Source organism: Xenopus laevis, chromosome 1S (genome assembly GCF_017654675.1).
Source record: "Xenopus laevis strain J_2021 chromosome 1S, Xenopus_laevis_v10.1, whole genome shotgun sequence".
Classification (NCBI taxonomy): domain Eukaryota; kingdom Metazoa; phylum Chordata; class Amphibia; order Anura; family Pipidae; genus Xenopus; species Xenopus laevis.
The window spans coordinates 132,888,822-132,915,864 of NC_054372.1; the positions used below are offsets into that span (position 1 = coordinate 132,888,822).

The 27,043-nt window shown below is 39.6% G+C and overlaps 1 protein-coding gene across 2 annotated transcripts in view; it reads left to right on the forward strand.

Annotated features, from left to right (window-relative positions):
- Window positions 1-4,977: 4,977 nt before the first annotated feature.
- The window catches only part of smtn.S (smoothelin S homeolog), a 76,582-nt gene continuing 54,516 nt past the window's right edge, over window positions 4,978-27,043 (forward strand). The window contains exon 1 of one of the 2 annotated variants that reach the window (XM_018239347.2): window positions 4,978-5,164. In XM_018239347.2, the coding sequence (XP_018094836.1) occupies window positions 5,114-5,164 (51 nt within the window). In that variant the 5' untranslated portion in view covers window positions 4,978-5,113. 2 annotated transcript variants of the gene reach the window in all.

Genomic DNA, 27,043 nt, shown 5'->3' on the forward strand with positions numbered 1-27,043 from the left:
TATCTGGCCAGTCCTATACTCAACTTTAATTTGATTCATTAAGAATTCTATTGCTTCATTATACATTTTACACAGGGACTAAGTTTTATCTGCAAATTACTTGCTACTTTCAAGGTTAAAACTCCCAAACTTAGTTGCCCTTTTATTGGCCACCAGTGGGATCACCTGACTAGTTGGAAAGTTGTCCTCACCGCTAATTTTTAAACCATTAAGCGGGGGTGTAATGAGGCTGTGACCACAAAATTCATATAGACAAATACAAATCCTCTGCACTCAACCCATTAACAATATACATTTTTTTGGTAGCTTAACGCACAAAATGTTAATGGGTTGAGTGCAGAGGACTTCTTGTATTTGTCTGTATGAATTTTTGGTGTCACAGCCTCATTGCACCCCCGCTTAATGGTTTAAAAATTAGGTGAGCACAACTTTCCTATATCTAGTAGAAGTAAATCTAGAGCAGTGGTCCCCAACCAGTAGCTCGTGAGCAACATGTTGCTCTCCAACCCCTTGGATGTTGCTCCTAAGTGGCCTCAAAGCAGGTGCTTATTTTTGAATTCCAGGCTTGGAGGAAAGTTTTGGTTGTATAAAAACAAGTGTACTGCCAAACAGAGCCTCAATGTACATTGACAATCTACATAGGGGCTGCCAAATGGCCAATCACAACCCTCATTTGGCACCCCAAGAATATTTTTCATGCTAGTGTTGCTCCCCAACTCCTTTTGCTTATGAATGTTGCTCACGGGTTCAAAAGGTTGGGGATCCCTGATCTAGAGCAACTGGACTTGCTGAGTAATCATTGAAAATGTTTCACTACTCACCCAAGCAGCTTCTTCTGTTCAACTGACTGGTATGGGAAATCCTCAGCATATAAACTCTTCCAATAATCCAATCACAATTGTGCAGTGTGTGTGTGTCTGACAATACAAAATTTTCAAAGCATAGCATCAAAAATACCCATGCTTTATAATGCAATGCTAAAAAGGTCCTTAAAGGGGCAGTATATTCCCTTTGTTTTACATGTGTGCAATGAATAAGGCTCATGACCAGGAAAAGTCTATGGGGCAAATTCACTAAAGGGCAAATTTTCGCCAGTGACCCACACTCTGCGCCGCTTTGCCAGGTTCAAATTCGTTACATCTACGCTAATAAACTAAAATGCAAAGTTGTATCTCGGCAGCCGAACGCTGGTGATTTTTTGCTAGCATTACTTCAGCTGGACGAGCATTTAGCAGTGAATTCTCGCCAGTGGAGTAACAACTGTTCGACAGAGCGAAAAGTCACCTGGCAATAGGGTGCAAACGAACGCTAGCGATGGTCTTGTTCGCTAGCTAATTGTCCTCCATGCCTGTTAGTGAATTAGTGATGTCCCTGCGGATAGGATTTCTGGTGAATTGTCATTAGCGTCGGCCACTTCACACTTTAGTGAATATGCCCATATGTTTTTTGTTTAGCTAAACAGGGAGACTGAAGCTACACCATGTTCGACTGTTTGGTCATTGCAAGGAAGATAATTAGATATTTAATTTATACAATGAATCTATAGAAACTGTATCTGCTACAAGTTCTTGGCTACAAAGATAAAAACATCATGAGTATCAACGCAGAGACTTTTGGTGAGCCGCACCCATTCCTTTATTTGAAATATCAACGCAGAGAGTCTCTTATTCAATTCAGTGAGCGAAATGCATAGAATTACCCAAATGAATAGCATATAGAGAGTCCAAAATATAGCTTGTACGTTTTCATAGTTAAAATGGGTTATTATTTTTAAATGTTTGTATTCCAAACTACCTTAATCAAATCTTTGCAATAGTTGACAGTTTATATTTTCAAAATTGACTTCAAACTTGCATGTTATCTTCCATGATTGTTTGTGTATATAGTGGCTTCTCAATGCGTATACATTATTTAGGGGGTATGCGGGACCTTTGCATTGGAGATAAGTTGAATAAATAAAGTAGATAAGTCTAGTATTCTTTAGAAGGGCCTATACAGGTAAAAGTACAGTTTGGATGTATATTGTTTGAACTGCAGTGGGGATGGGAAGAGAGTCAGTATTCACTTGCATTTATAATAGGAATACAGATGTAATGCTATTTTTAAGATGGCCAATTAGCTAAAACCATCTTTGTTCTTACTTAGACTTGGTAACTCCCTAAAAGTCAAGCTAGAACAAGTGTTACATGGGATTCTTTCTCTGAGCAGATCTGCTTCTCTCAGCCTGCAAAAATACTCAGGCTGACAACAGCCAGAGCCAACAGCCTGTGTGCCCATAGCTTTACATACATATGGTAGAAATGATTGTTCAAATAATTGTGGCCAGTGATTCTTGAAACAAATAAACTGTTTATTTGTGGAATCTCATACAATTTCCTGGTTAATATGTCACAGATGGTACACATTTAGTCACTTCATAAATATTAAAGACTTTTGATCCTCTGTATGGTATTCACACAGGCTTAATATTAACAACACCCAGAGGTGGTACTTATAGGTAAACTAGTCCCCATCACTTGCCAATGCTTACATTGGTGGATTACTCCTATTACTTGTATTTTGTCCTATTTCTGACAGTCCCTATACTGGGAATTGACACCTCGGGGTATTAAACCTCTTGGTTTAATTCTTTAATATGTCACTTAATTTGATATAAACTATTCAATTTGGGGGTATAGTTTTCCTTTAAGCAGTGCACTTGAGCAGGGTCAGACTGAGCTGGCTGGACACTGGGGAAAAAAAACTCTGTGGGTCCCGCTGGCCCTGACCCGCTATTGCCCCTTCCTGTCCCCAGGATGTGGCTGTGAGCAAGAAGAAAAGTTACGTGCAGGTGGGCCAGAGGGGGGTTGCATCTGGGGCGAGGGGGCTGAGGTGTCTTTTCTGCTCAGGCAGGGTGCCAGGGGGGAGGTGTGTGGGCCCCTGAAGCAGCAGCATCCTGGGTCCTGGTCTCCCAGTCCTACTATGCACTTGAGGCATGAGCCATACCTTAGTAACAGTGGGATAAAATTGTGTTCCTGCTGGCACTTTGTGTGGTGCATTCGCCAAGTGGGTTCTGGAAATAAATCAGTAGTTGCTACCAATAAGAAAGATGGTGCAACCAAACACAACATAGGCTAGGTACAATCTTGAAATGGCATTTGTGTTTTGCTGGGTACATCTCTATGATATCTAGCAAAGAAAACCTCAATTTACACTATGGGTTCTGGCTCATGACATTTTTCTCCTTTTGCAGACTTTGCCCTGTGTCCCCCAGGGTCTGGGCTTCGGCTGCAAGCTTTGTCTGTTATGGTCAACCAGCAACTTATTAGGAAGGCACAATTCATTGTCCACCTCTACCTTTGTGGTCACATGGTGCTGCAAAACAACTGACGGACCAATGATGTATAAGCAATACCGAGCACAATACCCTTCCACTGATCACTGAAAAAAAAACTTCTGTGCAGTGTTGTTCAGTGAAAATACAGGGGTATTTGCATAAAGTCTCTAGGGACAAAATCACAGAGATACTCAGTAGGGTTGCTACCTGGCCGGAATTTTACTGGCATGGCCGATAAAAATTATGGTTTATCCCAATGTTATTAATAGGAAAAAAAGATAAATATATAGGAAGGCCGGTATTTTTTTCCAGAAAAGGTGGTAACGCTTATATTCAGCCTTGAAGTAGTTGAAGTTGGCATCGACCACTTCTATGGTTTTTTTTAAAATTAAATTAACCCACTTGCGTCTATTGTCTCCTTTGTTTGCATTTACAGTAGAACTAGGGTTGCCACATTTTCTGGACAAAAAAATACCGGCCTTCCTATATATTTATCTTTTTTCCCTATTAATAACATTAGGATCAGCCATCATTTTTAGCGGCCAGGCTGGTAAAATACAGGTCAGGTGGCAACCCTAAGTAGAGCCCCCATTTTACATTTTTTAGGGGACCAGAAAAAAATTATGTAAAATCCAGGAAATCGCAAAATCACGGAAATGTATTATGTATCATATATAGGTAGGGTTGCCACCTTTTTAAAAAAAATTCACTGGCCAGTGGTGGGGGTAGGGTTGCCACCTTTTAATAAAAGGTCCACTGGCCGGTGGAGGGGGCGGAAAAAAAAAGGGCGGGTCGCGACTTCAAAGAGGCGGGCCGTGACACCAAAAGGGGCAGAGCCACGGCGTGTGATTGGCTGGGGAGGATCGTGACATCAAGGGGGCGGAGCCTGGGCGCTGCGATTGACAAGAAGCCAGCAAAAAAGGTGAGTTTAGGGGCAGGCCATGGGCTTTTGTTAGGTGTAATACAAATTTACTGGCAGCTACATTGCCGGTAAATTTGTAATACCGGCCCCGGCCTTGGCAGGTGTTTTACAGGCTAGGCCGGTAAAATACCGGCCGGGTGGCAACCCTAGGTGGGGGCGGGAACTTAAAGGTGCGGGTTGTGATGCTGAAAGGGGCGGAGCCACAGGGGGCCTTGCCACAAAAGGGTCGCCAGAAGCCTAAGAAAGTGTAAGTTTTCACCAGAGGGCAAGGGCTTTTGTTAAGGGTATTACAAATTACCTGCAGCTACATTGCCGGTAACCCTATCTATAGGTGGGACCACAAATGTAAAAACAATGTAAAATGAGTGAAAACTTAAAATCAGAGGATGTGAAATGGGGGTTCTACTGTATCTGTATAACAGTGAGTGTGTGAGAAAAACAACACAGCCACCAAGCTATCTTGCTTTACACATCTTAATTTAATTTACTCGTGCCATGTAGACAAAAGTCAGCTGTTTACTACTCAAGCCGTTGCAAGCGACAGTTTCAATTTGAAATATGCCTATTTACCTACACTTTACACTATCGCCTGAGGTGAACTACAAATCCCGAAGAGGCTTGCGAGAAGCGTGGGCGCGGTGAATTCAATTCGCCCAATCCCAAAGTGGTTGGGCGGGCTAATCGTGTACTCTTTTGTTGCGATTGGTCTTTAGATGCGATGGGCAGGGTAAATGCCTGGCGAGTACCGGAAACGTAGTGATTTGAAGTTGAAGTGTATGAAGAGTTTGAGCTCAGATGAGAGTTTAGAGTGGCAAGTGCAAGTAGTGGTTGTGTCTCGGACAGCCTGAAGGCAGAGCCTCTCACGATATTGAATCATGTCCGGGGAAAGGTTATCCTATATGGACGAGGGTACCTTACGCAAGCTTGTGAGTATTATAATCGCATGGGGTGACTGTCGCGTGCATCTTTCTCTGCCAGTCTAGCTAGTGGCACTGCCTAGTTACTCGTGGAACCTCTCATGACAGTGCCTGGTCACGGACTCTTGCGTTCTGGAACTCTTGTCACAGCCTTTGTGCTGGTCTTTACCCGCTTGGAATTCATGGTGCAGGTGCAAAGATTATGCTGTGGCTGCTGTGGCTTTATGATCCCACTAGTTCCCGGGTACGGAGACTTTTGTCTTCGCCTGAGGGGGCGCCGCTCCCCGACTAGTCAAATGGCAGCGAGGCCAGTAATGTCTGAATCAGCTCCTCTCCTGGTTTCCCTGAACCTCGCTCAGTTGTGCTTCATATGTGTCTGCTCCATGTGAGAGGCTGTGCTGGTGATTCAGCTGCCTGTCTGTCTCTCTCCCATCCTGATGATACACTGTGCCCTGAACAATTATTATTTTGTATAGCTTCTCCAGCTGTTCTGAATTGTGACACAAATGTCAAATATATACAGTGTTTCACTAAATTGTGTTGTATGAGCATTTTGCTTTCCCTGTGGGCGTCTGTGGCATCCAGTGTAGGTGTGATACTCTTTGGTCCCTTTGTTCAACCTGCTAAGTGGTGCCTTTGTTAGTGATGAAGAACATAAGGGCTACCATAATAGTAATGACTACCAGTATAAACTTACCCTGGCCCCCAGTGAAGTCGCCAAAAGAGCAGATCTTTCCATGTGCCAGTAATCACTTTAAGGGCAGAGACACATAGTCAGATTCAGAGAGATTAGTCGCCCTGTGACAAATCTCCTCTTCTTCGTAGCGACTAATCTCCCCGAACTGCCTTCCTGCCGGCTAAAATGTAAATCAATTCTGATTCATTTTCCGAAGTCGCCCAAAGTTTCCTCGTGAGGCAACTTCAGGCAACCTCAGAAAACGAAGCACTCAGAGTGCCATTCCCCCCGCTATTTGCATTCTAACCGGGGGGAAGGCAGTTTGGGGAGATTAGTCGCTCCGAAGAAGAGGAGATTTGTCGCAGGGTGACTAATCTTCCCGAATCTGACAAGTGTGTCTCTGCCCTTAGAGCAGCACAGTTTGAAAACTATTGCTCTAGAATAGATCAGTGATCCCCAACTGGTAGCTCGTGAGCAATATTTTGCTCTCCGACTCCTTGGATGTTGCTCCCCATGGCCTCAAAGCTGGTGCTTATTTTTGAATTTCAGGCTTGGAGACACGTTTGGTTGCATTAAAACCAGGTATACTGCCAAACAGAGGCCCCCGTAGACTGCCAGCCTTCATGGAGGCTACTAAATGGTCAATCACAGCACTTATTTGGTACCTTCAGAAAAAATTTTCATGCTTGTGTTGCTCCCCAACTCTTTATACATCCAATTATTGCTCAAGAAAAGGTTGGGGATCCCTGCTCTAGATAATGACTGACTAATTCTCTTGGGCAAATCACGGAACGTAACCGGAAGTGACTGAGCGCAACCGGAAGTGACTGGACTGAAGTGACGCAAGCGTGCATTCCTACACGAGCGGTAATGGACACCTATTTAAACTGAATTTGGACGCGCACTCGCCACTTATGCCCCTGAAGAAGCCGTGTTACACGGTGAAACGCGTCGGGCGGGTGGCATAGGTGGACGGTGGGCGAATAGCTCCCACTTGTTCCCCACGTAGCTAGGTAGAAATTGCGCTGGGGAATGGTTGGAAGGGAGGTTTTGGGAATGGCCACTTGAATACGGCTGATACTTTAAGATTACTGTGGTCAGGCTGTAATGACAACGCTGACTACAAAATAGTCCACTAATTCATCCTATGCCTGATTTTAATTGTGTTTTTTAGGGACATGGTCCTGGACTTCCATATACTTATAATGGACTCTTATCTGGCATTGTCTTTGTGGGTGCGTGTGTTTTTAACTGGTTAGCTTGGAGTTAACAGGGTTAAGAAAGTCCTTTACTTTCCCTGTTTCTCTGGTGGTTGTTTGGATTTCGTTGGTTCTTTAATGAACACTAACCTGCAGATAAATCAGGTCTGAAACTTAATCACACTCACCTTTGCGAAGTAATTTATTTTTTTGTTTTAATATTTGTTTTACCTAAACTGTAAATAAAAATAAAACCTTTTCAAAAATAAATAAATAAATAAAAAACTACACTTGATTTTACGTGGCAGATTTACAGTGGGAATTAGAGCTCACCACAATAAAATTCCACCATTCTCCATTCATTCCTATGGGATTTTAGAGGCATAATTGTTAGAGGATGGAATTCACCATTTATCATGTGGTGAGCTCTAATTTCACACTTTGACAAATTTGCCCCTAAAGGAGGTGAAAAATGTCCGGACTCTCCACACACGGTCCAAAAATCGTACAAATCCTCGATTCGTACGATAAGATCTTTGCGTCTATGACCACCTTAAGTGCTTTAAAATAATTATATCGCATGGAATTTTTCAAGGGTCTAAATATATTTGCAAGCTACTATAAGGTGAACTTGGTGGTTCAAACTATGATTTAGGGCAGCTAAAACTGTAGCACTATTTATAAATCACTAATGTGCTGGCCATTTGTAACCATTCTCAAAGACAGTAGGCCTATACAGATTAAAAGTTACATATAGGGTACTGTTTTTTAGCATTCAGATTTCCTAAGATTTCATAGCTAATTCCTATAAAATACATACCTTTAAATGGTGTGTTAAAGGGGGCTGTTCACACTTTTTCACTTCATTGGTTTTCAGGTTGTTCACCAGAAATACTATTTTGTATTTGTGACTGTTTTTTTAAATCAGATGGTGGGTCACTGACTCTTGTTCTAAATGATACATTTAGTTGATACGTTTCTTATCTTTGTCCCTGCTAAGCAGAATTCCCGAGTTTCATTAAAGGTAGCTGTTAGAATTGATACAATAGTTGCAAATATTCCACAGATGCTGCTGAGAAATGTATCAACTAATCTAGCAAATTGTAACCGTTCAGAATCTGCACCTGGATTGTTGACCTGCCAGACTGAAACACAAGAGCCACACTAAAGGGCAACTCCAGCTTCCAAACCAACACAGAAACCCCTAGTATACCCATCACAGTTAAAGGAACAGTAACATCAAAATATAAAAGTGATGAAAAGTAATGAAAATATAATGTTATGTTGGCCTGCACTGGTAAAACTGCTGTGTTTGCTTAAGAAGCACTACTATTGTTTATATAAATAAGCTGCTGTGTAGCAATGGGGGCAGCCATTCAAAGGAGAAAAAGCTCAAGTTACACAGCAGATAGCAGATAAGCTCTGTCTGTCTAATGGTGTTATCTGTTATCCATTAGTTAACCTGTGCCATATAGCCGTTTTTCAATTTCCGCCATTGCTCCACAGCAGCTTGTTTATATGAACTGTAGTAGTGTTTCTGAAGCATACAGATCAGTTTTACAAGTGCAGGGCAACAGTACATGATATTTTCATTACTTTATAACACTTACATTTTTTGGTGTTACTGTTCCTTTAACTGTTTCTTCAAATGCCATTTTTTATGCTAAAATTAAGCTGTTTAACAGTTCTTCTCTTTCTGCATCATTTGAAATCCTGGCAGGATAGGAGGGACTAAACACTGATGTTACAAATTGTAACAACTTCTCCACAGCTTACAGACAGCATGCAGGAACTACATAACCCACCATGCATTGCACTGGGATGTTACATTCCTTATTGAAATCATGTGTGCAGGGAATTGTGGGGTTTGGAGGATGCAGGCTAAGGACAGCTGGTTGCTGATACAAAGTAACAGTAGTCAGCCAGCTCAGTTAAGATGTCAGACAGATGAGCAGGGAAGCAGGGGGCAAGGCTTGAGGTCCCCATAGACATGACGATTCTTCTTTGGTGAAAGACCAATTTCAGTGCAGTCTGACCAATCCATAAATTATCGTGCGGTTGGTGGGATTCGAACGTTTGTACATTTTACATTTTTTCAGCCGACATCTGTCAGAAAATTCATCGGCTAGGTTTAAAAATCTTTATCGGTCCCAGGGCAATCTATCTATGTTGCAGGACCAAGCAGGCAGCTACTCTTCAGCTTTGCTGGCAATATTGCCTGAAATAGTCTTTTTAGTTAATGGACACATCGTACATTTAAACGTGTATTTCGAGATAATCGTGGTCTCACAATAACGATTGGATCTTTTAAAAATCTTTACATCTATGGCCAGCTTTAGGGTACTGTTCAAAACCATTAAAAATCATGAAAATTCTGTATATTTTTTAATTGATGTATATTACACAGTTGCTTGAAATTATGTCTACTTTTCATAAAGCTTAAGTTATGTTTGTGTCGAGTTCCCCTTTAAATTTTCATTTTGAAAAAAACACTAAAAACAAAAAAGCACTTAAAATATTCTTTATTTTTGAACGATCAGAAAGCAACTGTAATTTTAAAAAAATGATCAAAGGTGAACATCTTTTAACACAAAAAAAAGATATATTAGCAGTTCAGCAAAAAGCATGGAGGATGACAAGATACAGTATAGTTTCAATAAATAATTTCATGTTAGAAATGCTGTTGTGAATTATTTGCTGATTTGCATTCTCAACCAACACTTTCTGTTGTACCAGGCATTTCTGCCCGTTTTCTGGTATTTAAACCTTCAAAGGGAGATGTGCACTGCTTTCACTCTGGAGAAAACCTCTTTCAGTCTCCGCTTTTTTGTAAATTCCCCTGTGAACTCCTTTAGATGAGTTCACAGCTAATAAGTGAACTTTCCAGGGACAGGGAGTGGGTTATTGAATATTGAGAGGACCTTGGTGTAAACTCAGATACTGAAGCTCATTTCACTGGCACTTGTAAGGTGATTAGATAGTACTCTATCTAAATGTTTAAAATATGCTTAATATATTTCTTGCTATGAGTTTTAATTAGACATTTGAGTGGGTTTCTCTGGATAAAACTGTACATTTTCTCAGTCCGTTTACTCCGATTACAGTGAATAGTTTAAATTTCTGCTTTGTTTGGGACAGACACAGCATAGGTTTAGAAACACGGGAGCTCTCAGATTATTGGCTATAAGATTTTAAAGTATATGTAAGTGATGCTTAATGATCAGTTATAGCCATTTGGTGGTCAATCAGTCTCTTGGCATAACTTTCTGCCAATGAGTCTTTGTTTGGGACCATAATAATTCCTTTTATTAATCAATATCAACCCGGCAAGGTGCAAAACATGGTTGACTAAGGATAAGGACGTACATATATAAATAAAGATTTAGGGGCAGATTTACATAGGGTCGAATATCGAGGGTCAATTAACCCTCGATATTCAACTGCCGAATGTAAATCCTTCGACTTCGAAGTCAAAGGATTTAGCGCTATTCCTACGAACGAACGATCGAAGAAATAATCGAACGATCGAACAATTAAATCCTTCGAATCGAACGATTCGAAGGATGTTCCTTCGATCAGAAAATTGTTAGGAAGCCTATGGGGACCTTCCCCATAGGCTAACATTGGCCTCGGTAGGTTTTAGGTGGCGAACTAGGGGGTATTTTTTAAAGAGACAGTACTTCGACTATCGAATGATCGAATAGTCGAACGATTTTTAGTTTGAATCGTTCGATTTGAAGTCGTAGTCGAAGGTCGAAGTAGCCATATTCGACCATTCGAAGTTCGAAGTATTTTTTCTTCTTTTCCTTCACTCGAGCTAAGTAAATGGGCCCCTTAATATTGGAACGTAGGAGTGTACTCCTATCTGTACTAATCTGTCTGTTAAAACTTGATTTTGAAATCAAGAACAATGGTCAAGTTCTAAAGATTGTTTAGTGATGCTGTATGTTTTCATCAAATTGTTTTCAGATGCTGTTGTTTATTATCAAATAAATATGTTTGTGTTGATTTGTTTATGAAAAGTTGGATATATACTTCTTGTTGGCTGGTAAGCATTTAACATAGGGGGGGGGTTAGAATTCTACTTTCTTCTTTAGTCTGGGACATTAAGCTCCCTAGAAATTAAAACAAATAAATTGGGATTCTCTTTTTAAAACACTTCAAAAATCTTCTGTTTTAACAAGTCTCACACAGGAGCAGTTTCTGCTTGCCTTACATGCCAAGCCTTCAGTTTCCAGACTGCTGCTGTAAGTGATTAAATATCGCAAATCCGTGACTTTATTGTTGCTTTAGAAGAACTTCTGTGATCTTTTGTTCCTAAATGTTTTCTCCTTATGAAGCAACTCAGGAATTCCTAAGGTTTTTGTGCATGTTGTTTTTTTTAACTTTGTATGCCAAGTGGTGTTCTACTGTATAGAATCAGCAATGAATTAATATGAAGGTAGTTGACTAGACTGAACTTTTCCTACTCAGGGTACAGAACTACTTTTATTTTCCTGTTGTTTTTCATACTGTGCCAGTCCTGGGGGTCATGTTGTAAAATATTAGCTAAAGATTTGTATAGCATTTTCCTAGCTGAGTTGAAAGTCTGCCGTTTGCACATTTCAGCATATTAGTCATTGACATGTTGTGTGGTTTATTAGGAGAACTAAACCCCAATAATGAATAAGGCTAAAAATGCCATGTTTTATATACTGAACTTAGAAGTTTCAGCTTGTCAAAAGCAGCAATGATCCAGGACTTCAAACTTGTTACAGGGGGTCACCATCTTGGAAAGTGTCTGTGACACTCACATGCTCAGTGAGCTCTAAGCAGCTGTTGAGAAGCTAAGCTTAGGGGTCGTTGCAGAAAATGAGGTTGGCATATAAACTGATGCTACAAGGCTGATTATTAAATATGGATGCTTTTTGCACTGGTTTCTGTGCCGCCATGTAGTAATTATCCATATTAATTACTAATCAGCCTTATATTGTGACATTTATATTCAAGGTGTACTGTATATTGTATGTGCAGTGAATCAGCAGAAAAGAAGATGGGGAGCTACTTGGGCATCTTTGGAGACACAGATCTTCACTGCTAAAGGGCTGTGGTTGACAACATTTCTAGCCTAGTTCTTTAGTTTAACTTTCATTGTCGTTTAAAGTACGGATGCACCAAATCCACTATTTTGGATTCGTCCAAACCCCCGAATCCTTCGTGAAAAATTCGGGCGAATACCGAACCGAATCCTAATTTACATATGCAAATTAGGGGTGGGAAGGGTAAAATATTTTTTACTTCCTTGTTTGTGACAAAAAGTCACGCGATTTCGCTCCCGCCCCTAATTATATGCAAATTAGTATTCAGGTTCGGCCAGGCCGAATCCTGCTGAAAAAGGCCGAATCCGGAACCGAATCCTGGATTCTGTGCAGCCCTACTTTAAAGACTGGATTTTATTTTATTATGTAGGGGAGGCATAGATTAGAGTACATTTATTATAAACAGAGGCCAAGGATTTACTGAAGATTTTACAACAGGTAAGTGTAGAGCAGACTGGGAGGGGCATACAAGACCGCGTCAGAATAAAAATACAAGAAATTCAAATAGTAGCAGTCTGTAAAAAACACAGATCGAATTATGTTTCACTTTTAACAGAGGAAGACAGGCAATATTTTGAAGCCTTTGATAACTTTTAGTAAGTTGCAGATTAAAGTAGTTTCCTCTCTTTTATGGAAGTCTGCAGCTGTTGCTCCCTGACTCTTATGGTATATACCCAAAGTATTGAAAGGAGGACACCAAACAAATTGAACATGTTAAAAATTTAATTTTCAATGATAAAGTAAAAAATATCAATATAACTGCTGTTAAAAGCAGTCTGTCACATTATCTAAATATTCTTCTTTACGTGCCTGATAATATGGAAGTGTGCAAGTAGTTGTGGCAAATTGCCACAATTGCTCCTGCCATACTATATCAATGGTACATGTAGTCAGGAGAAGTAGAAAGGGCAACAGTAAGGGATATATAGAGAGTTTTAAATCGCTATTAGAATGACAAATAGCAAATTACATAAGTATCGGGATGCATGGATTATAACTGCACTAGAGCCCTGGGAGGCCCACAAGGCAGTGGGATATCTGCAAAGCTTATATAAAGTATATAAAACACAAATACGCATATAAATGTTTTGCAATTTTATGCATTTCAATATTCCATTTTATACACAATAAAGCTATGGAGGGAAGGGGAAGTGAGTTGGGTAACGGTAAGTGTATTTACTGGACTGAAGCTTTATTTACAAAGGCAGATAGAGGGAAGCATAGGGAACGAGAGGGGTATCAGTCTCTTCTTCCTAAAGATAGCCATGCACTGAAAGATAAAAGCTGCCAAGATCAGTCCTTTAGACCAATTCAGCAGCTTATCTGCCATTGTATGGGGGGCTTCTGACGGGTCTACAAGATGGATATCTGGCCAAGATATCGATCTGGGAAGTTTGATTTTTTTATGGCTATGGAGTACCACATAGGCTAGTTGATCCTCATCCCGTCAACACCCATTCTCTACGTTGTAGTCCGAATCGTTCGGCCCTGGGGCTGAGCATTTGGATTAACCAGATTTCGCCCTGCTATTGGTGGGCATATCGGGAAAAGATCCTCTTGTTTGGCGACCTTGCCAAACGAGTGGATCTTATTGTGTATGGCCACCTTAAGAGTTGTCTTAGATGGAATAATTTTTTATCAGATTTTATGGTGTCGTTTGTATTTCTAAATGATGCTGTTTACACTGAAAATAATTCATTCTACCATATAAATGTTATTCCTGGAAAAACAAGGTTTTTTTTTTTGTTTTTTTTTTTTAATTTAGCTGTAATATTTGTGTGTAGGCAGCCATCTCGGGCCATTTTGCTTGGTCATGTGCTTTCAGAAAGAGCCGGCACTTCATGATGAAACTGATTTCAGATAGGCTATAGTCTCCTACTCAATGTAACTGAAGGAGCTGCAGTGAGACTTGGATTTTAACTTTTGAGTTATAGCTAGGGCCAAGCGGGGACCAAAATCAGCCCTACCGCGGGCAATAGCCTCCTCTCTTTTCTGCATTGACAAGAGATCCTGATCCTGGGGGGGGGGTCAGAACTAGGTAAAGTACTTATTACTCCACTGAGGCTAGGTTCAGTGATCCCCCCCTTCTAGTGAGACAGTACAGGACCCAACAATGTGTAAGCACCAACTTGATTTGAAAATTTAAAGGAAACTAGTGGTTTTTTTTTTTAACAAAGCCCTATTATCAAAATACTTATTTTATCAATAGGAGCTTGTTAAAAAAAAAAGGTGGTCATCCCCTTAAAACTATTACTGCGTGGTATACTCCAGTCCATAGCAAGATATGTTAATTACTTCCCTTCATGGATAGACGTTGTACCCTAGAGAGCCCATAAAATGTGTTCAGTCTCTCTGTTTTATGGGTACAGAACTGCAAACATGAACAAGTCCATTTAGTACTCGTGGTTCTATGTTGTGAGATTCTGTCATGATTTTTATGGTGTAGTTTTTATTTCTAAATTACACTGTTTACACTACAAATAATTCACACTACCATGTAATATTTCATTCCTTACCCAACAACTATATTTTTTAAGTTGTTATATCGGTGTGTAGGCAGCCATCTCCGGTAATTTGGCCTGGTGCTTTTTGGTTGATAGTAGATACTTTTGCAGATTTTCTGCATGTACCACAATATGTATTGTGAGCTGGGTCCTTGGGCAAATTTAGTTTTAATTGTTTGGTACACACACGCCTCCAGATGCACATGAGTTTTTTCTCCATGCTGGGTTTCCTAGTAGTAGTAGCCTTCTTAGTGGGAGTGATGGGGTATAGCCTGGCTTCTTTTATAACAGGATGCTGCATCATTTCCTTGCATTTTGGTGCTTTTGAGGGTTTAAACTCTCCACTCTCCTATCCTTTCTTGCCCAAGATTTTTGCTGCCTGATCCTTCTCTGTACCTCCCAATTGTAGTTGGTTTGTTAAAGTTAGTTTGTTCCTTGTTGGTAGTGTAGTAGAAAGTTCTAGGGGCCAAAAAGGGTGTCTGTGAAGACCAGTACTTATAGTGCACCTAAAGTGACTAATTGCTAGTGGCTGAATACCTTGGGTTCCAATCACGGTCACTGACACCATGTTAACAAGAACTCATTCCATCTTATACTCCTATGCCTTGCAACAAAGGGGACTTTTTTTTTTTTGAGTGGTCCTGTTGTAGTCATTTGCATCATATCATTAATGTGACATGAGATTTATATTTGCTTGCATCATACCAAAAATGTGTTTCTTCTAGGCATAGCGTGTATATACGGTAATCATAGCTTGTCTTGAGAGCATATTCATCTTCAGTTCACTTCTATAATATCAATTTTTGTCTGCATTGGAACATTAAATTACAATATTAGGTGAAATAGTTTAACTAGCATGACATAATTTGTACCAACCATCTCAGTCTTCCCAGGATAAAGCAATAAAAAGAGTAAATGGAAACTGTTGGAACAAGTGTATTTCAAGGAACTCTACATGAAAATAGAATACCATCACTTCATAAAACCCCAAATCCAGACTGTGTTTAATTTTTTGCTCCCTTATAGAGGAAAATTTGGCTGCTTCTACGCCTCCTTTCTAAACCATGCTTGATTTAAAATCTGCATCTTAGGTTTTAATGGAAAACAAAATGAGGTGTATTTATAAGCAGGAACTAGTAGAATAAATGTTTTCTGTGTTATAAACAGTGAAACAGACACAGATGTTAGAAATATGTCAGAAAATTCCTCAAAGATTTAAAGACATGGTAAACACATTCCTCTAGTGATCACTACATCCCTTTTAATATTTTTAAGTAGGACTCTATACAGTGATTTATGGTGACATGGGAAGGATCTGAACTGAACCATTAAACAAAGAATCGGTGAACCGTATATGGCCAGTCCTGGGAAATATGGTTAGATCAGAATAGAAGCCCGACAGAAGAACAGAATTTCATGTTAATATACTCATAAATAATCAAAGTCTGAATATAGGATTTTTTGACGTGTAGCAAAGATACATTTTTTTAATCGAAAATATGCCCCATTTTTCTCAGCAGTTGTACAGATTATTAGAATATATTGTGTCTGGTTGTGAGGGATGCTTGTTTATTGAAATCCGATGCATATTGAGCGATTTGTCATTTCTTGCTCTTGGTGCATATCTTTTAAATGTATGATCTTCTGTGTATGAGTATAATTGAACTACTGTTCAATGGTAAGATCCTCAGAAACTGATAAACGGCTTGGTCTAACTATGAAGAAGATTTAATATTACTTTGTTCCATAAATTGATTATTGTATCTAGAATCTAATATTCTGTATTGCTGGTCCTTTTTCAAAGGCTTATAACTAAAATGGACAGCACTCCCATAAATATCAAAATGCCTTTATTTGAGTAATGTGGACAGAGCAATATCTCAAGCCAAATGGTTCTATTAATCAAGCTCAAGATCTTGGTGTATTAGACCTTCTTAAAAATTCTCATTAATTTGTTTTAGATCCAAGTATTTAGGATGCCTTGATCTAAGAAAAAAAATGTCAAATTGAAAAATTTCTATCCAGATTGTATCAATAATCTGATTTTGTATGTTCTCATGGTATTTCAGATATACAAAGCGGGAAGAAAAACATTTGTCTTTAAGGGGTCTTTGCTTGTTGCTCTGGTAATATTTATATTAGAAACAGTGGTTGAATAATAGTAGCAGAATACAAGCTACACCAATATTATTTCTTTGCTTCACTTAGATACGTTTTTGTGGCGTTCCCCTTTAAATGACAGTGTACATTGCAATTCATTCATTCTACCATTTACAATTTTATCTTTGAAACTGCTTTCAGACATACTATTGTAACTCAAGGAGTTGCGACTTGGTTTAGCCGGACTTGGATTTATACTGTTGAGTGCTGTTCTCATATCTACCACTAGGTGTGGAAGATTTCATAGCAATGCAGTTGTCAGGCAGCTGTTATCTTGTTACCTTTAATTGTTCTGCTGATAGGCTGCTGGGGGTAAAGGGAGCTGGGTTGATATCACTCCAACTTGCAGTACAGCAGTAAAGAGTGACTGAAGTTTAGTAGAACACAAGTCACATGGCTTGGGCACCTGGTAAACTAAAAATGGCAAGCCTTACATCAAATCAAAATTAAATATAAAAATCTTTTTGCACTTTTAAAAGATGAAGTTTAGTGCAGGGTTCTGCTGCTCTTTAAAGGAACAGTAATGCCAAAAAAAGTTAGACTGATTACAAATGAAAACAGGACTCCAGCCTATGGAGGGATCTCGCTGCGCCCAGCCTTACTGAAACATCTCAGCAAGATGATTTAATGGTGTCGGAGGGCTGGGCTTTGGGGCGCATTTAGCTTCTTATAGTTTGCGTGCAGCTTCTTTTCACTGATACCGACACATTCCTATTAAGTCAGTACCACTTAAATATACCAGTTGTACCAGGGCAGGGAAACCGTTCATTATATTTTAATTGCAATTTAATTTTCTGGTGTTACTGTTCCTTTAAAAAGCATTTCCCAACCACGCTCTTAAGTCCACCCATCTTTCATCTGAGGTCACAGAAGACTTTTATAGTCTCATGTGACTTTGCCCTCTAGTGCCCCCTCTGATTAAGAATGAGTAATAGCTGCAATATTTATTTTAAAGGAGAACTAAATCCTCACTAATGAAGTAGGACAGAATGTTGTACATTATGTTTTGAGCTTCTGTAATAGCCCAAGGCAACCACAGCCCTTTAGCAGGGAAGATCTGTGTCTCCAAAGATGCCCCAGTAGCTCCCCATCTTCTTTTCTGCTGATTCACTGCACATGCTCTGTGCTGCTGTCCTTAATTGAGCCCAGGGACCCACTCACAATATACTGTATATGTGTGTGTATATATACAGAAATTACTACATGCCAGCACAGCAACCAGTGCACTTAGCTTTTAATCAGCCTTGTAGCATCAGCTTATATTAAAGACCACGCTTAAATGCTTTTTACAAATAGTTATACATACATACATACATACATACATATAATATTCAGAGTATTTTTTTAATACAGTGCTACTTCACATCATTGTATATTCAAGCAAGAAAGGGACATATGGGGTCATAAAACCACTTAACTGTAACAACTAAGTGCATTTGTTTCATGTCGGAACACTGGCAGGACCTGATTTAAATCTTGTAATGGGGTTAGAACCCTGTTTAATCTGGCGAGAAGCAGCAAAGTTTTAAAGATGTCAGAGAAACAGAATGGCGTGTGTAAAGCATTGTCTCATTGGAGACACTGGCTCCATATTCAATACAGTGCTTATTTATTACTAACCTGCAGCTTATGCTGACCTATAAATGCCAGTAAGTCCATGTTGACCTTAGTTGGATGATTTTCAAGTATTGGTCTACATCTGGATGTCTTCCCTTCAAGAGCTTTCACTGAAATCCTGGGGCAGATAAGGCCAGCAAAAAGTTGTAATACAGGTGTTTCTTGTCCATGAATAAAACCTTACAATTCTTGTAAATATGGCAATTACCATTTAAGGGCTTGGATCAGTGTGATAAAAGGCTGTATATATATCTGTGAAAACTGAGGCACACAATGTGAACTTTAACTTGGCAGCAACTTCTTCCAGTGACAAAATAATTCATTTTGACTATAAAGTGTAATCACTAACCTAAAGGTGATTGTAGAGAACTGGAAACTGTGCATATTCCACAGTCTGCAGCAGACGGTTTCTTTCATGCTCTTGTGCCTCCTTTTGGAGGGTTTCAATAATTATAGTTTTTTAAATTACATTAACAAGCAGAAGAAGACACATTAAGGGGCAAATTCACTAAGCGCCGAAGCGCCGAACGCTAGCGTCAATTCGCTAGCGTTGGGCATTTTTGTTACTTCGCAAATTCACTAACGAACTCTGGCGTAGATTCGCTAGTGTTACTTCGCACCCTTACGCCTGGCGAATTTTCGCTACGGACGTAACTACGCAAATTCACTAACGCGCGCAGTGTACTGAACGCTACCTTTAACGCTAGACTTCATTCGCCACCTCAGACCAGACGAAGCGCAATAGAGTAGATAGGGATTGCTCCCAAAAAAGTTCAAATTTTTTCTAAGTCCCAAAAAACGCTGGCGTGTTTTCTATATTATGGGTGATAGGCTGAAAAAGATCGAGAATTTTTTTGGGGCTCCCCTCCTTCACCCCTACATTTCCTAACTCATGGCAACTTAACTATACAGTGGGCACATGTGTAGGGCAAAAAAAAAAAAATTGTATTTGATGTTTTGAAGGTTTCCCAGGCATTTGTAGTGATTCTACGTATTCCTCCATGAAATTTGAATTTGGCGCCGTATGCAAATTAACCTTCGCTAGCGTAACTTCGCTTCACTTAGTGAATCAACGCTAGCGCAACTTCGCAACCTTAAGCTACCCCTGTGCGCAACTTCGGATTTTAGTGAATTTGCGGAGCGCTGGCGAAACTACGCCTGGCTAACTGCGGCGAAGTTGCGCCTGGCGCAACTATGAATCTTAGTGAATTTGCCCCTTAGTTTCTGGCAAAATACCTGCGCTTTCCTTATTTTAAGTCTATTGCACATGCCCTCTGGTGGGGAACAGTGGTAGTCAAATCTTGCCTTTTCATCTGATGACAGAAAGACCTCTGTGCCAAAATGCTCACTTTTTGACCACAGCCAACCTCTGCCAAAAGTAAGAAAGCCCCATGTACCATGTTGTATTCAAGTTATGTAAAGGGACAATATAACATAATGTGTTTATTTTATTATTTTTCACTTAGTTTTTTGTTCACTACTCAATTTATTGGGCTAGGTATGGGGTGACCTGCCATACTGAAATTTTGTAGGGGATTGACATGTTTGAAAATCATGTTTAGTGTTGATCAGATGAGAATGTAGGTGCCATGCACTCCCTTCTGATCTTCATAGACATCTTTTGTCATCCAGTTTTTTGTCCAGAGGCCAAATGGTAAGATCATTACAATGTGAACAGCTGAATGGGCAAATTGGCCAACAATCTCGCCAAACAGGCAGATTCTTCTGTAGATGGTCATACTTGCTTGTTTTGCCAAATCTAGATGGTTTGACCTCTGGGCCCACAATTGGATAATAATAGGGTCTTATGGAGACCTGTTGCCAGAGGACCTCAATTATTGGCCTATACAGTAATCCCCCAGCAGGGGGTTTCAGACCAGCTTGATTAGTATCTGGCTTACTTTTTTGATGTCTATTCTAAGCAACAATGTAAGCATTTTGTTCAATAGATTGACTCTTTTTTGCTCCATAGTTAATAAAACTGTCTTTGAGGAAAAAAGCGGAGATGACTTACAGGCTTGTAGATGTTTCTTCAGAGGTAGATTGAAACTAGTATCTGTGCACTGGTAGAATTGTGTATTTTTCCTATTTTTCAAAATTATTTTACAAAGTATTGAAGGGATACAAATGTATCTGGTTAGGTCTGGGCAATGGGCACACAGACATAATGTATTTTTTTAACTGTATTTGTTTTTCATGAGTTGGCTGCCATACCTAGCTCGATACATTTGTATCACTTTAATCTTTATTTGGGTAGGACTCGAGAGAAGGAAAAATACTGTACATGCACAGCCTGAAAGCTTCTAGCAGTGCTCAGATACGAACCTACTCTGGGAACACAGGCAAGATGATTGACAGGTTCGTAGATGAGCTTTTAAGCCATTTATTATAAAATGAAGCACAAAAGAAAAGAAAAAAGGATTTATATTTGCGTAGAATACAATAAAACAATCACTAAAAAATGAATTACACCAGATATCCAGATTTACACAGATCAGATAGAGTTCTTATTGGACGATTCTTTCGCATTTTAATGGACAGCTGGCTCTGGAGTGCTAGGGGAAATGCTATTAAGCAATATTGCTTTAAGACTACAACTCTTATGTTGCTGGAATAAAGCTCCTAGCATGCTTTAATGCTGTTAGGGAAACTATTAAATACTGCTTTCATCAGCAGTTCTATTAATTAATAACATTTAAACCATTGCAATTTTAGAAGTATGTCTCTGAATGCTATCATATCTTTTTATAAAAGCAAAAATATTCTATGTTACTGTTCAATTAACATAGAATATATGAGGGCCAGATGTGTGTAACATGGGTTACTGTTTCTTAGAATTTGCTTCAGTATTTCTGAGACCACAGTGACTCGCTCAGAATATGTTCTTTCCCTGCTTATTTGGAGTCTGACGTTCTTTGGCATGGCACAGAGTAAGGATTACACCATATAAGGAAAAACTCATTTCTTCTCCCCCTCACTCCACTTCACCAATTTCCTTCCACACTTCCTCCTTCCCCTCATCACAAAATCCAGTTGTAATTTCCTTCTGTGGGAGCTAGATGAGTCCTGTATTACAATCTGTACTATTTTTTTCCTTCATACAGTAGCATAAATTGTGTGCATTGGACATTTTTCTGCAAATAAGTGCTTTTTACACTTTATATGGAAATGTGATGTTTAGTGAAAAACTCTTACCCTATTCAGAAAATTATCTCTGAATTGGAGGAACCGGATTTAGTCCTTGTGTCTGATGCTCACAAGTAATTCTGTGAGTATTTGTGATATGTATTAGGACATTGGTTCTCAGTGACAATAAAGGGGTGGTTCACCTTTGAGTTAACTATTACTATGATGTAGAGAGTGATATTTTGAGACAATTTGCAATTGGTTTTCATTTATTGGCATTTGTGGGTTTTGAGTATTTAGCTTTTTATTCAGCAGCTCTCCAGTTTGCAAATTCAGCAATCTGGTTGCTAGGGTCCGAATTACCCTAGCAACCATGCATTGATTTGAATAAGAAACTGGAATAGGAGAGGTCTGAATAGAAATTAGTAATTTAAATGTATGTCTATATACATTAACAATATCTAAAAATGGATGTTTTGTTTATTTGTAGTATGGACAGGTTAAGTGGTAGCTGTTGCTCACTCCACACTCTTGCCTTCTATTGCCTTCTAATGCAGCAATTTATATGGTACAAAGGGCCGGAATTTTTCTAATCTACATGGTGGAGGGCTGATAATGGAAGTTAATGTTAGCCACTCCCTGTTTCTAGACCACACCCACTTTAAACCACACCCATGCTTTTTCTTCATTTTTTCAAGAGTTTATTTAATCATTTGTTTCAGTAATCATGGTCACTCAGTCGGGTGAAATCCCCCTCCTTCACCTTCTCTCTCTTGCCGGCATGTAATAGCTCCTTCTGTGCGGTGCGGCAGTGCGACGTGCATATACGCGCCAATGATGTCACTGATGCGATTGGGTGACAGAGAGAGGCAGAGAGCTGGCGGCCTGCTTGGTGTGGCTCTTGCTGCTCTCAGCCTTGCACAGTTGCACTGAACTCAAGACATTCTTTCTATTACTGTAATGTGTGAAGCTTCCTGCTGGTACAGCCAGGTACAGATTTGGGCCGGGGGCATATGTTTGCTGTTGCTGCTGGGCACTGGCACAGGTACATAAATACTTGGGGGCAATTTGATGTGATCAGATTTATTTTTGGCTGCTGCTGACAGGTAAAGATTGGGGGCAATATGATGGCTGCTGGAGGGCTGTATGATGAATGGTTGCTAAGCTTGCTGGTACAGGTATGGGGGGCAGTATAATGGATGGCTACTGGCACAGGTATGGAGGGGCTGTATGATGGATGGTTGCTGGGCTTGCTGGCACAGGTATGGAGGGGCTGTATGATGGATGGTTGCTGGGCTTGCTGGCACAGGTATGGGGTGGCAGTATAATGGATGGCTACTGGCACAAGTATGGGGGGCAGTATGATGGATGGCTACTGCCACAGGTACAGGGTGGGCTGTATTATGGATGGCTGCTGGACTTGCTGGTACAGGGGGCAGTAATATAAATGAAAAAGTGTTGTACATTTTCTTGTTAAAAAAGTTGTCATATTAAGACATACCATTAAATCCATATGCATCCTCCTCCCCTGTGTATAATACAGTACCCCAGCATAAGATTAAACACCTTAGTGGCCCCTAACAATAATTTTTAAATGCTAACAAACCCCGAGAACAAATACCAGGCTTGTGTTCCATAGGGATCATAGGTCAGGCAGAGTATGGCAAACACAGGGAGCATAGGGAAGACGGAACTGATGCAGGAGACAGGAAAATCAGGACCAGTCTAATATGTACTACATACAGTGACACAGTGCTGGTGCCCCATTAGCATTTTGAATAAGGTGTGGGCAGTTTCAGTCTGGGTCTCAGGGGTGAATAGTGATACCTTTTAAATCTTACAAATGGTAAATAGACACAGCAGGCAGACTTTGATGTGGAGGGCCACATAAAGGGGGGTCGCGGGCCGCCAGTTGGACAGCCCTGTTCTAATGCATAGAGGAAGAAGTAGACAAGACCCACTGACTTGCTGGCTTGACTGGTTTATGCCTGTTTGTAATTGGTTTGTTAGTTTTTAGCCGTGTTGTGTTACCTTGCAGTGTATTTTACAGGGCTGAGAAATATGCAGGAGTGCTGCACCAATTAGGTAGGTTGAAAAACTTGCCTCTGGCCGCAGCGCGAAATGGGTTATCAGGGGTGGCAAAAAGCAACTCCTGGTACCTTTAAAGGGGAACTATCACGAAAATAAATATAATAAAAGCTTCCTCATACTGAAGTAAGAAACATTCTGAATACAATCAATAAAAAAGTATGTACTGGTTCTGAAATAATCAAGTTCATCTTCATTATCCCTCTCTCAGCATCTGTTTCTCTTCATTCTGTCTTCATGCAGCAGTTGGGTGTCAGATGAATGATCAAATATATATTTTATGGGGGGTTTCCTTTCCTAATAGATGTATTAGAGCTCACTCAAATAACTGATTCCAGTACAAACAAAATCTAACAAAATAACTGCCTTTTGCACAACTTCTGCATGTAGAGAGACATGATGTCTGGTGATTTTAATAGAATGAGCTCTTATAATCTTCGAGGCAAAAGGAGTCCCATATAAGATATATTGGATCATTCATCTGACACCCAACTCCTGAATTAAGAGAAACAGATGCTGAGAGAGGGATAGTGAAAATAAACTTGATTATTTCAGAAACAACTCAGAACATTTAATTAATTGTATTCAGAAAGTTTCTTATTTCAGTATGCTGAAGCTTAAATTAAATTCACTTTCATGATAGTTCTTCTTTAAGAGAATAATTTCTATTTTCTAATCCAGAAATTCGTCTTTATTAGTGCAAGAGAGCACAATTGCGCTGGAAAGATGAGAGGCAAGGGGGGCGGCATTGCAGGAGCCGTCTGAGACGATCTTTGTGTGATGTGAACTCCCCCATTTGTTACAGTACGGTATATTTTACTCGGCAGCCTTTCTGTTCCATAAAGTACTGTGTAGTTTCCTAACAGACAGCCTCCAGATGTGAGGCTTATTTTGTTGCCAAGATTGCTGTATGACCTTGAGTAAAGTTATGCTGGACATGTAGCTCCTCAATCAAATTTTCTGTATTTGATTGACAACTAAAAATACACAATGCCCCCTTCCTTCTGCTCCCATCCCACATACTGAGCTTTTTCAAATTCACTTAAAGGAACAGTAACACCAAAAAATGTAAGTGTTTTAAAGTAATAAAAATATCACGTAGTGTTGCCCTGCACGGGTAAAACTGGTCTGTTTGCTTCAGAAACACTACTATAGTTCATATAAACAAGCTGCTGTGGAGCAATGGCGGAAATTGAAAAACGGCTATATGGCACAGGTTAACGAATGGATAACAGATAACACCATTAGACAGACAGAGCTTATCTTCTATCTGCTGTGTAACTTGAGCTTTTTCTCCTTTGAATGGCTGCCCCATTGCTACACAGCAGCTTATTTATATAAACAATAGTAGTGTTTCTGAAGCAAACACAGCAGTTTTACCAGTGCAGGGCAACACTGCATTATATTTTCATTACTTTAAATCACTTATATTTTTTGACGTTACTGTTCCTTTAAGCACTTGCACAAAAGCGCTATGAAAAAAATGAAGTTATGAAAGTAGCTATTCTGTATTTTTCAAGAAAAGAAAAAGGGAAGATTGTTTGCCAAAATCGTCCTAAAAACCAAATTCAAAATGCATTCTGCAGCTGTTCCAAATTTAGTCTGATAAGTAGCATCTGCTAATGAGCATTCACATACAAGTACTCAAAATGACGCAATAGTTGTTAATACAGTACAGTATTGCAGCTGTTGGACTTCATCTTCTCAGTATCCTCCAGCTATTAAGGCTTTTGGGGGTTTGATGGAGGCTGCTGGATCACACGTGCCCCTAACTTCTTTACCTACCAGATTTTGTTTTAATAGTGTTAGTAAGGAAAACTAAGAAGAACATGATAGCGTAGGACTTGCTATTCTTTAGGCAGCAACTGAACCAAGCAGCCATGGAATGTAGGTAGTTCCTTTAAAAGTATAGTTTTTTGTTGGCTTCCTTGGATGTGAACTGAAGCATTTGTGGATAGACAATGCAATGTCATGCTGTCTACTCTAGTTGTCCTCTTAGGTATGTTTTGGCTTTTCACAAACCAAAATTAATTTCTGTTTTTGTACACCATTGTCTGGTTAATTAACATCACTATGTGTATCTAACACTCCGAGTGGGTATTGGTATGTGTCTTTTCCAGATGTCTTATCTATCAAGCTAGTACCTGGTGCACAGTTTATTATCTATGGTATTTTTTATACATATATTTATAAAAGTGAAATAAGATTAGTAATAGTAAGTCTAGTAAATTGATTTTCTGAGTAATCTTAAATGCCCTGCCACTTATCCTAGTGGTTTAATTCACTGCAAAATGCTGTATATCATGCCTGGATAAATTAAAACCTTTTCAAATATCATCAATATGTAGTAAACTAAATAGTAGGAGTTTCGGCTCTTTTGTATGCTATCCTTTGCTTAAAGGAACAGTAACACCAAACAATGAAAATGTCTTAATGGAAATACAATATAATGTACAGTTGCCCTGCACTGGTAAAACCAGTGTATTTGCTTCAGAAACAATACTTTAGTTTATATAACAAGCTGCTGTGTAGTCATGGGGGCAGACATTCAAGCACAGAATACACAGTAGATAACAGATAAGCTGTGTAGAATCCCATTGTATAGTACACAGCTTATCTGTTATCAGCTGTGTATTCTGTGCTTTTTCTCCTTTTTCAGCTTTGAATGGCTGCCCCCATGGCTACACAGCTATACTATAGTTGTGTTTCTGAAAAAAACAAACCAGTTGTACCAGTGCAGGGCAACAGTATATTATTTTTTCGTTGCTTTAAAACACTTACATTTTTTGCTGTTGCTGCCTGCTTTCAGGTCTTTCGACAACATGACTATACCATTACAAAATATTACATTTCTTCTAACCATTCTTTGCTAAATTGATAGTTGTGTTTCGGGTAAGTGTCTTGCTGCATGGCCCACTTTCTCTTGAGTTTCAGTTTATGGATGGATATACTGACATTTTCATGCAGACATTACTGGTACAATTAATTCACAGTTCCACCAATAATGGCAGGCTATCCTGGTCCACAGGCAGCAAAGCAGACCCACACCATGATACTGCCAACCATATGTTTCACAGGTAGGAACTAAAGGGCTCTCTTGCAATGATGAATGTCTGCATTCCAGTACAAGAACCTTATCGATAGTCCTTAGCCTGGGGTTCTCCTACGTTATTATATACCATGCTATTTGTATGTATTTGTTGGTCGACCGCTCCTGGGGAGGGTAATAGTGGCATTGATTTGTCCCCATTTATACATCATTTGCCTGATATTGGATTGGTGGGAATCCAAATTATTGTAAAATAGTCTTGTAACCTTTAGCATATATAACCTTATTTCAGTGGTCCTTTAGAAATTGCCATTGTTCCATTACACTTAGGCCCCTGCCACACAGAACTGAAAATTGGTCCAACAGGCCAAGAATCAGACCCAACATTGGC